The sequence below is a fragment of the Pan paniscus genome, chromosome 2, assembly GCF_029289425.2.
Source record: "Pan paniscus chromosome 2, NHGRI_mPanPan1-v2.0_pri, whole genome shotgun sequence".
Classification (NCBI taxonomy): domain Eukaryota; kingdom Metazoa; phylum Chordata; class Mammalia; order Primates; family Hominidae; genus Pan; species Pan paniscus.
Genome location: NC_085926.1, coordinates 25,721,477 through 25,735,927, shown reverse-complemented (window position 1 = coordinate 25,735,927; position 14,451 = coordinate 25,721,477). Strand labels below are relative to the sequence as shown.

Genomic DNA, 14,451 nt, shown 5'->3' with positions numbered 1-14,451 from the left:
TGGATCCAGGATTTCTTTTTGTGACAGAATCAACAGGACTTACTGGTGATTTAGATGTAAGATATAAGGGAAAGGAAGGAATCGGGGACTTACCTATGTTTTGGTTTAAGCAACTAATTGGATGGGAGTATCATTAATTGAGATAGAGAAGCCTTGGAGAGTAGCAGATTTTAGGGGAGAAACCAACCACCTGTCTTTGGACAATTGTGACCAATTTGCTGTTAAATATTCAAGTAGAGAAGTCAAGTAAGCAGTTGGATATATGAGTTTACAACCCCAAAGGAGAGATTAGGCAGGGGATATAAATTATGGTGTCATCTGATTATAGATGATACAAAGGTATCCGAACATAAAGAATTTAAAATTCCTTGTTCAAGGAAATGCCAATTTTCAAGATTCAAATTGGTTGGGAAAATTGAGTAAATGACAACGGAAGACTCTACCCATTTCTCATGTCGAAGTGTCACATATTCAATAGAATTAGATTTGTCTTTCATTCAGCAAATATTTGAGTGCCAAGTAGGGTAGCCAGCCATTCCAGTTTGCTCAGTACTGTCCTGGTTTTAGCAATGAAAGTCCCACATCCCAGAAAACCCCTCAGTCTCAGGCAAACCAGTGTTGGTCACTGCAGTGCCAAATAACAGGCCACACTGAGACTTGCAGAAGTATTTGATGCAAATGGACTCACAGTTTCAGAAAAGATTAACAGGTTTTGATATGACTAATTTATACTTAAAGTTTCTGTTCGGCTTTAGACATCACACCTCAGGACTTGAACTCTACCACCAAAAAGAAAGTTGGTGGACTTTTTAAAGAATAATTACATGAATACATAATAGTTGTACATTATGGGGTACAGGTGATATTTTGATGCAAGCATACAAATGTGTAATGAACATATCTGAGTAATTGGAACATCCATGATCTCAAACATTTATCATCTCTTTGTGTTAGAAACATTCAAAATTCTGTCTTCTAGCTATTTTGAAATATACAATAAATTGTTTTTAACCATAGTCACCGTATTGTGCTATAGAACATGAGAAATTATTCCTCCTATTTAACTATAATTTTGTGCCCATTAACCAATCTCTTTCTATTGCCCAGTCCCTTCTATCCCTCCAAGCCTTCGGTAACTGCCATTCCACTCTTCTTTATTTTTTAAAATTTTTATTTAATTTTGTAATATCTTTTTACAATCACTCTTTTCTTCTATGGGATCAATTGTTTTAGGTCCCACATATGAGTGAGAACATGTGTTATTTGTCTTTCTGAATTCTGGCTTATTTTACTTAACATAATGTCCCTCCATTTCCATCCATGATGATGCAAATGACAGGATTTTGTTCTTTTTTATGGTGGAATAATATTCCGTTGTGTATAGATACCACATATTCTTTATCCATTCATCTATTGATGGACAATTAGGTTAATTCCATATCTTGGCCATTGTGAATAGTGCTGCAGTAAACATAGGAATGCAGATACCTCTTCAATATGCTGATTTTGGAAAATGGTGGATAGGAGACAGGACTAACTTGGAGCTCCCAATTGGACTAACAGAACAGTGCCTGGAAACTCACATCGTGAACTTTTGCTCTGAGAAATACCAGAGGAACATACCAGGAAAACCAAAAGAATTCACAGACCCTTTGAAAAAAGCAGCTTGCTGCTGCAGATTCCATGAGACAGAGGAAAACCTGTGAGTGCCCGAAGTGTGACAGGGAAAGTCCACTGGGGAACCTGAAAATCAAGATCACGGGAGAAGGGTTTAACCTTACCTAGAGCTGAAATTAATTTAGAGAGCTGAGTGAAATATAAAAGTAGAACAAGCAGCGAGAAGAGCCTGCAGGCATTCCTGGCCACCAAGGAAGCCATTTATGACTTTATCTCACAGGGGTCCTTGGGGAGGGCTGCCAGTGGAATTGGGGAAAGACCACAGGGAGAATGAAACTTGCAGCTGAACACGAATTTTCCTGGACTGGGGTGTGTAGGGGAGGTGGCAGATGGGAAATGCAGATACTGCAGATACAAGCACAGAAGCCAAGGCAGACGGAGAGGGGTGAATCCTGAAAACGCTGATTGCTTTCTCAGTGGGGAGACTTGTAGCCTGGGGCAAAATCTCAACCCTGGGTACACTGCCTAGATATAAACATGGTGCTATTGGTGGGGCATGGTGGGAGTGAAACTGGCCCTTCTGGCTGTGTGGGAGCTGGGTATGGCCTGTTATTGCTGGCTTTCCCCCACTTCCCTGGTGACCTGTATGATGCAGCAGAGATAGCCATAATCCCCCTGGAAACATAACTCCATTGGCCTGAGAACCACACCCCCATCCGCCACAGTGGCCACAACAAGCCCAACCCAAAGAGAGTCTGCTCTCAGACATGCCTAACCCTGCCTTCACCTGATGGTCTTTCTCAACCCATCCTGGTAACTGAAGAGAAAAGACATAATCTCTTGGGAACTCTACGGCCCTGCCCACTGCCTGAGAAACCCAAATACTTATGCAGGCAACCCTAGGGCAAGCTTACATCTTCTTGATACTACCGCAGCTGATGGTGTCTTGAAAGCATCACCTTCTGGCTGGGGGCCAACCAACTGAAACCATTACAGCAACTCATTAAAGAACAACTCTGCCCCAAGAAAAGAGAAAACAACAGCTAATTCCACCACCTGTAACATCCTGGCTAACCAGAGGTCTTGAGTCCAATCGCATGACAGCTTTACTACCAGCACACCTGGAATTCGAGAAAACCAACACACTAAACAAAACTGCAACCAAGGTCCCACCCAGAGTCCACTTCACTCCCCTGCCACCTCCATCAGAGTAGGTACTGGTATCTATGGCTGAGACGTGAAGACAGATCACATCACAGGACTCTTTGCAGACACTCTCTAATACCAGTTCAGAGCCCAGTAGCTCTACTGGGTTGCTAGACCCAGAAGAGCAATAACAATCACTGCAGTCCAGCTCTCAGGAAGCCCCATTCCTAGAGGAAGGGAAGAGCACCACATCAAGGGAGCACCCCGTGGGGCCAAAGAATCTGAACAGCAGCCCTTGAGCCCCAGATCCTTCCTCTGACATAGTCTATACCTAAATGAGGAGGAACCAGAAAAACAATTTGGTAATATGACAAAACAGGGTTCTTTAACATCCCCAAAAGATCACACTAGCATAGTAGCAATGGATCCAAACCACGAAGAAATCTCTGAATTGCCAGAAAAAGAATTCAGAAGGTCAATTATTAGGTTACTTAAGGAGACACCAGAGAAAGATGGATACCAACTTAAAGAAATTTGGAGTGATACAGGATATGGATGAAAAAAATCTCCAGAGAAATAAATAGTATAAATAAAAAACAATTACAACTTCTGGAAGTGAAGAACACACCTAGGGAAATGCAGAATGCATCGGAAAGTTTCAACAATGGAATTGAACAAGTAGAAGAGAACTTCAGAGCTCAAAGATGAGGCTTTCGTATTAACCCAATCCAACAAAGACAAAAAAGAATTTTAAAAATGATCAAAGCCCCAAGGAAGTTTGGGATTATGTTAAATGACCAAATCCAAGAATAATTAGTGTTCCAGAGGAAGAAAATACATCTAAAAGTTTGGAAAACATATTTGAGGGAATAATTGAGGAAAACTTCTCTGGCCTTCCTAGAGATCTACATATCCAAATATAAGAAGCTCAAAGAACACCTGGGAAATTCATCTCAAAAAGATCATCACCTAGGCACATAGGCCTCAGGTTATCTAAAGTCAAGACAAAGGAAATAATCTTACAAGCTCTTAGGCAAAAGCATCAGATAACCTAAAAAAGAACACCTATCAGATTAACAGCAGATTTCTCAGTAGAAGCCCTACAAGCTAGAAGGGATTGGGGTCCTATCTTTAGCCTCTTTAAACAAAATAATTGTCAGCTAAGAATTTTGCATCCAGCAAAACTAAGCTTCATAAATGAAGGAAAGGTAGTCTTTCAGACAAACAAATGCCAAGAGAATTTGCCACTACCAAGCTAACACTACAGGAACTGCTAAAAAGGAGCTCTAAATATTGAAATAAAACCTCGAAATACACCAAATTATAACCTCCTTAAAGCATAAATCTCACAGAACCTATAAAACAATAAATAACATAATGAAAAAAAACAAAGTATTCACACAACAACTAGCATGATCACTAGAATAGTACCTCACATCTGAGTACTAACATTGAATGTCAGTGGCCTAAATGCTCCACAGAATGTCAGAATGAATAAGAATTTACCAACCACGTATTCTCTGTCTCTAAGAGACTCACTTAATACATAAAGACTAACATAAACTTAAGGTAAAGGGGTGAAAAAAGATATTCCATGCAAATGAAAACCAAAAGCCAGCAGGAGTAACTATTCTTAGACAAAACAGACTTCAAAGCAACAGTTAAAAAAAGACAAAGGGGGGCATTATTTAATGATAAAAGGGCTAGTCCCACAGGAAAATATTACAGTCCTAAATATGTATGCATCTAACACTGGAGCTCCCAAATTTATAAAACAATTGCTACTAGACCTAAGAAATGAGATAGACAACAACACAATACTAGTGGAGACTTCAATACTCACTGACAGCACTAGACAGGTCTGCAAAATTGACATAGAAGGGACATACCTTAAGGTAATCAAAGCTGTGTATGACAAACTCACAGCCAACAGTACACTGAACAGGGAAAAGTAGAAAGCATTCCCCCGAGAACCAGAACAAGACAAGGATGCCCACTTTCACCACTTCTATTCAACATAGTACTGGAAGTCCTAGCCAGAGCAGTCAGACAAGAGAAAGAAATAACATCAAAATTGGTAAAGAGGAATAAACTGTTGCTGTTTGCTGATGATATGATCATATACATGGAAAACCCTAAAGACTCATCCAAAAAGCTCCTACAGCTGATAAATGAATTCAGTAAAGTTTCAGGATACAAAATTAATGTACCCAAATCAGTAGCACTATTTCTACACCAACAGCGACCAAGCTGAGAATCAAGAACTCAACTCCTTTCACAATCGCTGCAATAAAATAAAATAAAATACTTAGGAATATACCTAACCAACCACATGAAAGACCTCTATAAGGAAAACTACAAAACATTGCTGAAGGAAATCATAGACAACACAAACAAATGGAAACACATCCCATACTCATGGAAGGGTAGAATCAATATCGTGAAAATGACCATACTACCAAAAGCAATCTCCAAATTCAATGCAATTCTCATCAAAATACCATCATCATTCTCCATAGAACTAGAAAAAAACAGTCCTAAAATTTTTAAAAGCAGCCTACATAGCCAAAACAAGACTAACCAAAAAACAAATCTGGAGAAATCACATTACTTGACCTCAAACTATACTACAAGACTATAGTCAACAAAAAGCATGGTACTGGCATAAAAATAGGCACATAAACCAATAGAATAGAAGAAATAACTCAGAAATTAAAGCCAAATACTTAACAGCCAACTGATCTACAACAAAGCAAACAAAACATAAAGTGGGAAAAGGACACCTATTCAGTGGTGCTAGGATAATTGGTAAGCCACATGTGGAAGATTGAAACTGGATCCTCATCTCTTACCTTATACAAAAATCAACTGGAGCTGTATGAAAGACTTAAATCTAAGACCTGGAACCATAAAAAATTCTAGAAGATAACATCAGAAAAACTAGTCTAGACATTGGCTTAGACGAAGACTTCATGACCAAGAACCCAAAAACAAATGCAATAAAAACAAAGATAAATAGATGGAGCTTATACTGAAAAGCTTCTGCACAGCAAAAGAAATAATCAGCAGAGTTAACAGACAACCCACAGAATGGGAGAAAATCTTCACAAACTAGGTATCCGACAAAGGACTGATATCTAGAATCTAGAAGGAACTCAAACAAATCAGCAAGAAAAAAAATCCCATCAAAAAGTTGGCTAAGGACATGAATAAGCAGTTCTGAAAAGAAGATATACAAATGGCCAATAAACATGAAAAAATGTTCAACATCTTTATCAGGGAAATGCAAATCAAAACCACAGTGTGACACCACCTTACTGCTGCAAGAATGGCCATAATTAAAGAATCAAAAAATAACAGAAGTTGGCGAAAAGGGAACCTTTTTACACTGTTGGTGGGAATGTAAACTAGTATGACCCCTGTGGAAAACAGCATGGAGAGTCCTTAAAGAACTAAAAGTAGATCTACCATTTGATCTAGCAATTCCTGTACTGGATATCTACCCAGAGGAAAAGTCACTATATGAAGAAGATACTTGCACAAGCATGTTTTTAGTAGCACAGTTTGCAATTGCAAAAATATGGAATCAATCCATCAGTCAACAAGTGGATGAAGAAAATGTGGAGGCCAGGCAGTAGTGGCTCATGGCTGTAATCCTAGCTCTTTGGGAGGCTGATGTGGGTGGATCACCCGAGGTCAGGAGTTCAAGACCTCCCTGGCCAACATGGTGAAACCCCATCTCTACTAAAAATACAAAAATTTGCTGGGCATGGTGGCGGGCACTTGTAGTCTCAGCTACTCGGGAGGCTGAGGGGAGAATCACTAGAACCCGGGAGGCGGAGGTTGCAGTGAGCTGAGATCATGCCATTGCACTCCAGCTTGTGTGACAAGAGCAAAACTCTGTCTCAAAGAAAAAAGTGGAATACTATGAATACTATTCAGCTATAAAAAAGAATGAAATAATGGCATTTGCAGCAACCTGGATGGGATTGGAGACCATTATTCTAAGTGAGGTAACTCACTTAGTGAGGTAACTCAGGAATGGAAAACCAAACATTATATGTTCTCACTTATAAGTGGGAGCTAAGCTATGTGGATGCAAAGGCCTAAGAATCATACAGTGGACTTTGGGGACTTGGAGAGGGGAAAAGTGGGAAGGGTGTGAGGGATAAAAGACTATACTTTTAGTCGAGTGATAAGTGCTTCAAAACCTCAGAAATTACCACTAAAGAACTTATCCATGTAACCAGACACCAACCCCTTCCCCAAAAACCTATTGAAATAAAAAAATAGAATTAAATAAAAGAAATTTTAAAATGCTTAAAAATTTAAGCATAAGAATTTTTTTTAAAAAATTAAAGATCATTAAAAAATGGTTACTTTTTTTGGATATGTGCCTAGCAGTAGGATTACTGGATCATATGGTAGTTCTATTTTTAGTTTTTTTGAGGAAACTTCATACTCTTTTTCTTAGTTTACATACTAATTTGTATTCCCACTAGGAGTGTATAAAGATTCTTTGCATCCTTGCCAGCATTTATTTTCTGTCTTTTTGATAATAGCTATTTTAACTGGAGTAAGATAATATCTCATTGTGGTTTTGATTTTCCTTTCTCTGATAATTAGTGATGTTGAGCATTTTTTCATATACCCGTTAGCCAATTGTATGTCTTCCTTTGATAAATGTCTATTCAGATCTTTTGCTCATTTTTATTTTTATTTATTATTTTTTGAAATGGAGTCCCACTTCGTTGCCCAGGCTGGAGTCTAGTGGCACATTCTCGGCTTACTGCAGGCTTCACCTCTCAAGTTCAAGTGATTCTCCTGCCTCAACCTCCTGAATAGTTGGGACTGCAGGTGCACGCCACCATGCCCGGCTAATTCTTTTGTATTTTTAGTAGAGATGGGGTTTCACCATGTTGGCCAGACTGGTCTTGAACTCCTGACCTCAAGTGATCCGCCTACCTTGGTCTCCCAAAGTGCTGGGATTACAGGCGTGAGCCACTGCGCCGGCCTCTTTTGCTCATTTTTAAATGAGATTTGTTTTTTGCTGTTAAGTTGTTTCAGTTCCTTTTATAGTCTGGTTCTTAATCCCTTGTCATTTGAATAGTTTGCACATGTTTTCTTTCACTTTCTAGTTTGTCTCTTCACATTGTTCTTTCCTTTGCTGTGCATAAGCTTTTTAATTTGATGTGATACCTTTTGTCAATTTTTGCTTTAGTTGCCTGTGTTCTTAAAGTCTTACTCATGAGGCCAGGCACCGTGGCTCACGCCTGTAATCCCAGCACTTTGGGAGGCCAAGGTGGGCGGATCACGAGGTCAGGAGATTGAGACCATGTCTAACACGGTGAAACCCCATCTCTACTAAAAATACAAAAAATTAGCCGGGCGTGGTGGCGGGCGCCTGTAGTCCCAGCTACTTGGGAGGCTGAGGCAGGAGAATGGAGGTTGCAGTGAGCCAAGATCGCACCACTGCGCTCCAGCCTGGGCGACAGAGTGAGACTCCGCTAAAAAAAAAAAAAAAAAAAAAAAAAGTCTTACTCATGAAATCTTTGCCCAGACCAATTTCCTGAAGTGTTTTCCCAATATTTTCTTCTAGTAGTCTTATAGTTTAAGGTTATACTTTAAGGTCTTACACTTAAGTCTCTAATCCATCTTTTTTTTTTTTTTTAGACGGAGTTTCACCTCTTGTTGCCCAGGCTAGAGTGCAGTGGCACAGTCACTACTCACTGCAGCCTCTGCCGGGTTCAAGTGATTCTCCTGCCTCAGTCTTCCGAGTAACTGGGATTACAGGTGTCCGCCACCATGCCCAGCTAATTTTTTTTGTATTTTTAGTAGAGACAGGGTTTCACCATGTTGGCCAGGCTGGTATTGAACTCCTGACCTCAGGTAATTCACCTACCTCGGCCTCCCAAAGTTCTGAGATTACAGGCATGAGCCACCACACCTGGCCCATCTTTTTCTTTTTTTTGAGATGGAGTCTTGCTCTGTCGCCCAGCCTGGAGTGTAGTGGTGCGATCCTGGCTCCCTGCAACCACTGCCTCTGGGGTTCAAGTGATTCTCTTGCCTCAGCCTCCCAAGTAGCTGGGATTACAGGTGCCTGCCACCACGCCCGGCTAATTTTTGTGTTTTTAGTAGAGACGGGGTTTCGCCATGTTGGCCAGGCTGGTCAGCTCCCTACCTCAAGCGATCCACCTGCTTCAGCCCCCCAAAGTGCTGGGATTACAGGCGTGAGCCACCGCGCCCAACCTCTAATCCATCTTGATTTGATTTTTGTATATGGTAAGATATAGATGGGATCTGGTTTCATTCCTCTGCATATGGATATCTAACTTTCCCAGCATGGTGGGCTTTTGTAAATGGAATATGAACCTAAGACCTATCCCAAAATTTTCAACTGTATATTAAAATTCTGGATACTTTTAGGCCCACTTGTCTCTGAGGCTGCATTCTTTTTTATGACAGTTTCTGAGAGTGATGTTGAAATGAAAAAGATTAGGATCCAAATGGATCTGTGACCCTACAGTTTATCTCAGTGGAGTAGTTTTCCACCAGGAGCCATACCTGCCCCCTCCACCTGCACCTCTTTCTTCAACCTGTTGAAGATGAGTATGGGAAATTTGCTAGGGCAGTTTGGTGGTTTTATTGACTGGACGATATTTTCAGCATTTAGTGGTCAGGGTCAGGTTTGCTAAATATCCTATAATAAGAATTGTCTCAACAAAAATGCCTTGAGAAATAAATTTGTTAAATACTAGAATTCTTTTTGATTTCTTTTTTTTTTTTTTTTTTTTTTTTTTGAGACAGAGTCTAGTTCTGTCGCCCAGGCTGGAGTGCAGTAGCATGATCTCGGCTCACTGCAACCTCCGCCTCCTGGGTTCAAGCGATTCTCCTGCCTCAGCCTCCCGAGTAGTTGGGATTATAGGCGCCTGCCACTGCGCCCAGCCAATTTTTGTATTTTTAGTAGAGACGGGGTTTCACCATGTTGGTCAGGCTGGTCTCAAACTCGTGACCTTGTGATTTGCCCGCCTCGGTCTCCCAAAGTGCTGGGATTATAGGTGTGAGCCACTGCACCTGGCCTCTTTTTGATTTCTTAAAATATTATTACATCTAGTGCATTAAGCTTATAATTTTGTCCATTTATGAAAATAACAGTGCTGTTGGTTAAATTTTTTGATATAGACACTTTGGCCATAATTATATCTTCTTTTAGGACTGGTTGTAAAGAGACTGAAGGGAAGGGAGCATGGCATGAGCAGCATATCTGTCTTACTGGGGCCCTGTCTGAGTTGTGGACTGAGACCTACATCTAAATAACCTGTCATGCTCTTTTTCCTTCTCTGTCCATGGAGTTGTTTGCCTTTCTCAGTACTGTTCCAGTAACATTATGAGATCAGATGCCTTCATATTTGGTTTTAAACCAGATGTCTGGTTTCTCTTCCTAGGCCTCCTCCTAGATATGAGAAGATTCTTTCTAACGTTGAAAAAGTCGTTGTGTTACAATTTGTGCCAGTCGTCTAATCATTACAGTTGTACAAATGTTCTCTGCTCATTCCCTTCAACTATTTGTGCAAGCTCATGGGTTTCAGTCTCTGTTCAGTCGAAGATGGAGTCACTTATAGCATAACGATTAAGGTCGTGGAGTCTGAATCCCTGCTCTGCCAGTTGTTCTGTGGCTTCAAGCAGGTTAATTTCCCTGAGCCTTTGTATTTTCATGTGAGTATTGGCCGGGCATGGTGGCTCACGCCTATAATCCCAGCTTTTTGGGAGGCTGTGGTAGGCGGATCACCTGAAGTCAGGAGTTTGAGACCAGCCTGACCAACGTGGTGAAATCCTGTCTCTACTAAAAAATACAAAAATTAGCCAGGCGTGGTGGCGCATGCCTGTAATCCCAGCTACTCGGGAGACTGAGGCAGGAGAATTGCTTGAACCTGGGAGGTGGAGGTTGCAGTGAGCCGAGATCACACCACTGCACTCCAGACTGGGCAACAAGTGCAAAACTCTGTCTCCAAAAAACAAAAAAAGTATTAATCTAATACCTACTTTTCAGGGTAGTTGTATTACTTGAGATGATGTATTTAAAACGCCCAGCATTTTGCTTTGGGAGGCTGAGGTGGGAGGATCATTTGAGGTTAGGAGTTTGAGACCAGCCTGGGCAAAAGAGTGAGACCCCTGTCTCTCCAAAAAATAAAAAAAAAATCATCCAGGTGTGGTGGCATGCACCTGTAGTCCTAGCTACTGGGAGGCTGAGGATGGAAGATCACTTGAGCCCAAGAGTTTGAGGTTATAGCTTTGAACACTCCACTGCACTCCAGCCTGGGTGACAGAGGGAGACCCTGCCTGAAAGAAAAAAATGCCTAGCACAGTACTTAGAACACACAAAGACAATACATTGTAGTTGTCTTTTTTATAGCAATTATGAATCATACATGGAGCTTGCTGGTCTAATCCAGCTTTTTAAAAAGGATTCAGATGGAATTGACTTTCATGTCATTGAGTAATGTCTTGTTCAGTTGATTCCTGTAGGTCTGCCATCACCAGGGAAATACAGTAATGTTGTCGATTTTGGAGTTTAATTTAAATGCTCATGATCTGCAGGTCTGTGTACTACAGACTGTTGCAACTTTTTTTTTTTTTTTTTTTTGAGACTGAGTCCTGCTCTGTCACCTAGGCTGGAGTGCAGTGGCGCAATCTCGGCTCACTGCAACCTCTGCCTCCCAGGTTCAAGCAATTCTCCTGCCTCAGTCTCCCAAGTAGCTGGGATTACAGGCACCCGCCACCAAGCCCGGCTTATTTTTGCGTTTTTGTTAGAGACAGGGTTTTGCCATGTTGACCAGGCTGGTCTCGAACCCCTGACCTCAGGTAATCTGCCCATGTGAGCCTCCCAAAGTGCTGGGATTACAGGCGTGAGCCACCATGCCCAGCTGCAACTTTTTATCTCGTTTGCAGTTGGAGAAATTACTGTTTTTAACATTGTTTCTTTTCAATACCTGGAAATTTGATCAAATACATTGTCATTTCATTTCACCTTTTTTCTTGTTTTGTAATTTACTGTTTTACATTATAGAATTTCTTGTAGCATTTTATTTTAAAGCATTCTTAGCATATTTATAGGTATTCTTTAAATGAGTCACTACTGAAATACATGATTTTTATTTATTTTGTTTTGTTCGGATTACCTTCCTATTACTGTTAACCATCCATAGTTTTGGATTGACTATCAGGGTGTACTTTTCGTTATCTTGGAAAAATTAGTTGACCCCATACACAGACTTCTAATCATGTAGCTATTCTTTAAAGACTCAGATTAACAAGATTCAAAGGTTGTTAGATAACTTCTTGTTGGTTTTATGTGACCCTGGATTCTTTTGTGTGGCTGTATCTCTACTGTCATTATTATTTCATAGGGAATTTCATAGAGAATAGTAGTATCATATACTATTGCAGAGAGGATAGGAATATGCATTTTTGCAACCCTTATGAGGCCTTCTGACTTATTGTTTCTAGAAGATCAAATATTTTTTCCTGAAAGTCCTTTGAACCACATTAAATAGGCTAAGGATTAAATGCCAAAAAGGAGATAATTTTTTTTTTAATTTTCTGGTTTATGTTTAGGCATTATTTACCTTAGGCTGTATTTAAAAAGAACCATAATGGTAAGAAAACAGTATGATTTTAGAAACATGCATTCTATGCTGTTGGTTTCATTATACGTTTTTGTGTGTGTGTGCACAAAAGAATGACTGCATAAAGCAAAGGTTCACATTTTTTCTAATTTTATAAATTCCAGGGAGAAACACATCTCATCTTTCCTAAAAAAGCTTCAGTGGAGCAGCTGCAAAAAATTCGTGACCTGATTGCCATAGAGAGAAGTAGCAGACTGGATGGCTCAAATAAGAGCCACAAAGTAAAGTCATCTCAGCAACCTGCAGCCAGTACCCAGCTTCCTACAACACCATCTTCAAATCCCAGTGGGTTAAACCAGCACACAAGGAACCGTCAAGGGCAGTCATCAGATCCACCATCTGCTTCAACGGTAATGTTAGAATTAAACCTTCTTTAACTGTTTCTTTCAAAGTGTTGAAACAGCAAAAGCTTTGGAATGTGTTATGATTTATTCCTGAATTTATGCCCCATATTTTATTCTTAGTTCTTATAACTCTAAAACATCCAAATTCTTCAGCTCTTTAAAAAATTGTCAAATTTCCTCTACTGCATTAATACTTCTGATCTAAATTGTACCTGCTGCCTTTCACTGTGGGGGTTATTTCCAACAGCACAACCATTATCAATACCTTAATTCAATAAAAAAGCTTCTTTAGGTTTAAGGTAATTAAGAATTCATTAATTTAATGATAGTGGATGCTAGCAAATTAGTGAAATTTTGTTATTAATATATACCATATATACTTGTGAAGAACTAAAGTCAAACTTACAGGCATTCTTGATAAACCGAAATGATTCCATTTGATAGGAAATTATCCTGTTTACAAAAATCTCTTTTGACCAAGGTCCTTACGTATTCTATTCCTAAGTTTTTACTGTCAGAAAAATTCTTGTGATATTTCTGTAAGTCTAACAAGCACCTCAATGGATTTTTATGCCCCTCCCTGAGATCATGTGCATTCCATTTTGAATACCTTAGGTCTTCATCAGTTTTGCAGTTAAGGTTGGTACAGTTACAGAAGCTCACTTAACATCTTTCTTGGTTTTTAACACCTTTTCTTAGGAGTTTTCCAATTACAGTGTTAGAATATATTTTTTAAGATTTCCTACTTTATCTTTTTAATTGCAGTATTATAGTTTAAAATGCACATAGTTAACCAATCTGCAAAAAAGCTTGCAAACATTTTATTTTACAAAATATCTCTTTCCTGGGCTAAGTAGTATTTTATTAGTGTCCTGGCTCAGGAAAGCCATTCACATTTTCTTAATCTTGTTTAAACTTCTTTTCTTTTGTTTTGTTTTTTTCTTTTTTTGAGACAGAGTCTCATTCTGTCCAGGCTGTAGTACAGTGGCAAAATCTTGGCTCACTGCAACCTCTGCCTCCCAGGTTCAAGTGATTCTCGTGCCTCAGCCTCCTGAGTTTCTGGAAATAAAGGCATGCACCATCACTCCTTGCTAATTTTTGTTTTTTCTTCTTTTGGAGGCGGAGTTTCACTCTTGTTGCCCAGGCTAGAATGCAATGGCACAATCTTGGCTCACTGCAACCCCCACCTCCTGGGTTCAAGAGATTCTATAGCCTGCGCCTCCCGAGTAGCTGGGATTATAGGCACCTGCCACCACACCTGGCTAATTTTTTGTGTTTTTAGTAGAGACGGGGTTTCTCCATGGGTGCCAGGCTGGTCTCAAAACTCCTGACCTCAAGTGATCCACCTGCCTTGGCCTCCCAAAGTGCTGGATTACAGATGTGAACCACCACACCCAGCCCTTTTTTTTAGTTCTTAATCTTACAGTTCAGATATAGTTCCAGGTCTTTAAAATCCTGTCAGTCACCAGAAAGCCTCTAAACACTACACTAAAAACAGAATGTCATTCTGTTGGCAAAACACATTCTAGTGTAGAAGAAAATAAATTTTCTCAAAGGTGTATGCTATTAGTAGGCTAGTGTATATCAATTCTTACTACTCTAGTCCTTCAGACAAAATATCTTCTGTGTTGAAGTTGAGAGAAATTAGAATGAATCTT

General features: G+C 39.9%; 1 protein-coding gene across 5 annotated transcripts in view; it reads left to right on the top strand.

Moving 5' to 3' along the window:
- The window catches only part of NGLY1 (N-glycanase 1), a 64,218-nt gene that overhangs the window by 6,696 nt on the left and 43,071 nt on the right, over positions 1-14,451 (top strand). For all 5 annotated transcript variants that reach the window (XM_024928238.4, XM_008951630.4, XM_034955991.3 and 2 more), the window contains exon 3: positions 12,554-12,799. In XM_024928238.4, coding sequence (XP_024784006.2) covers positions 12,554-12,799 — 246 coding nt within the window. The remainder of the gene's footprint in view (positions 1-12,553; positions 12,800-14,451) is intronic.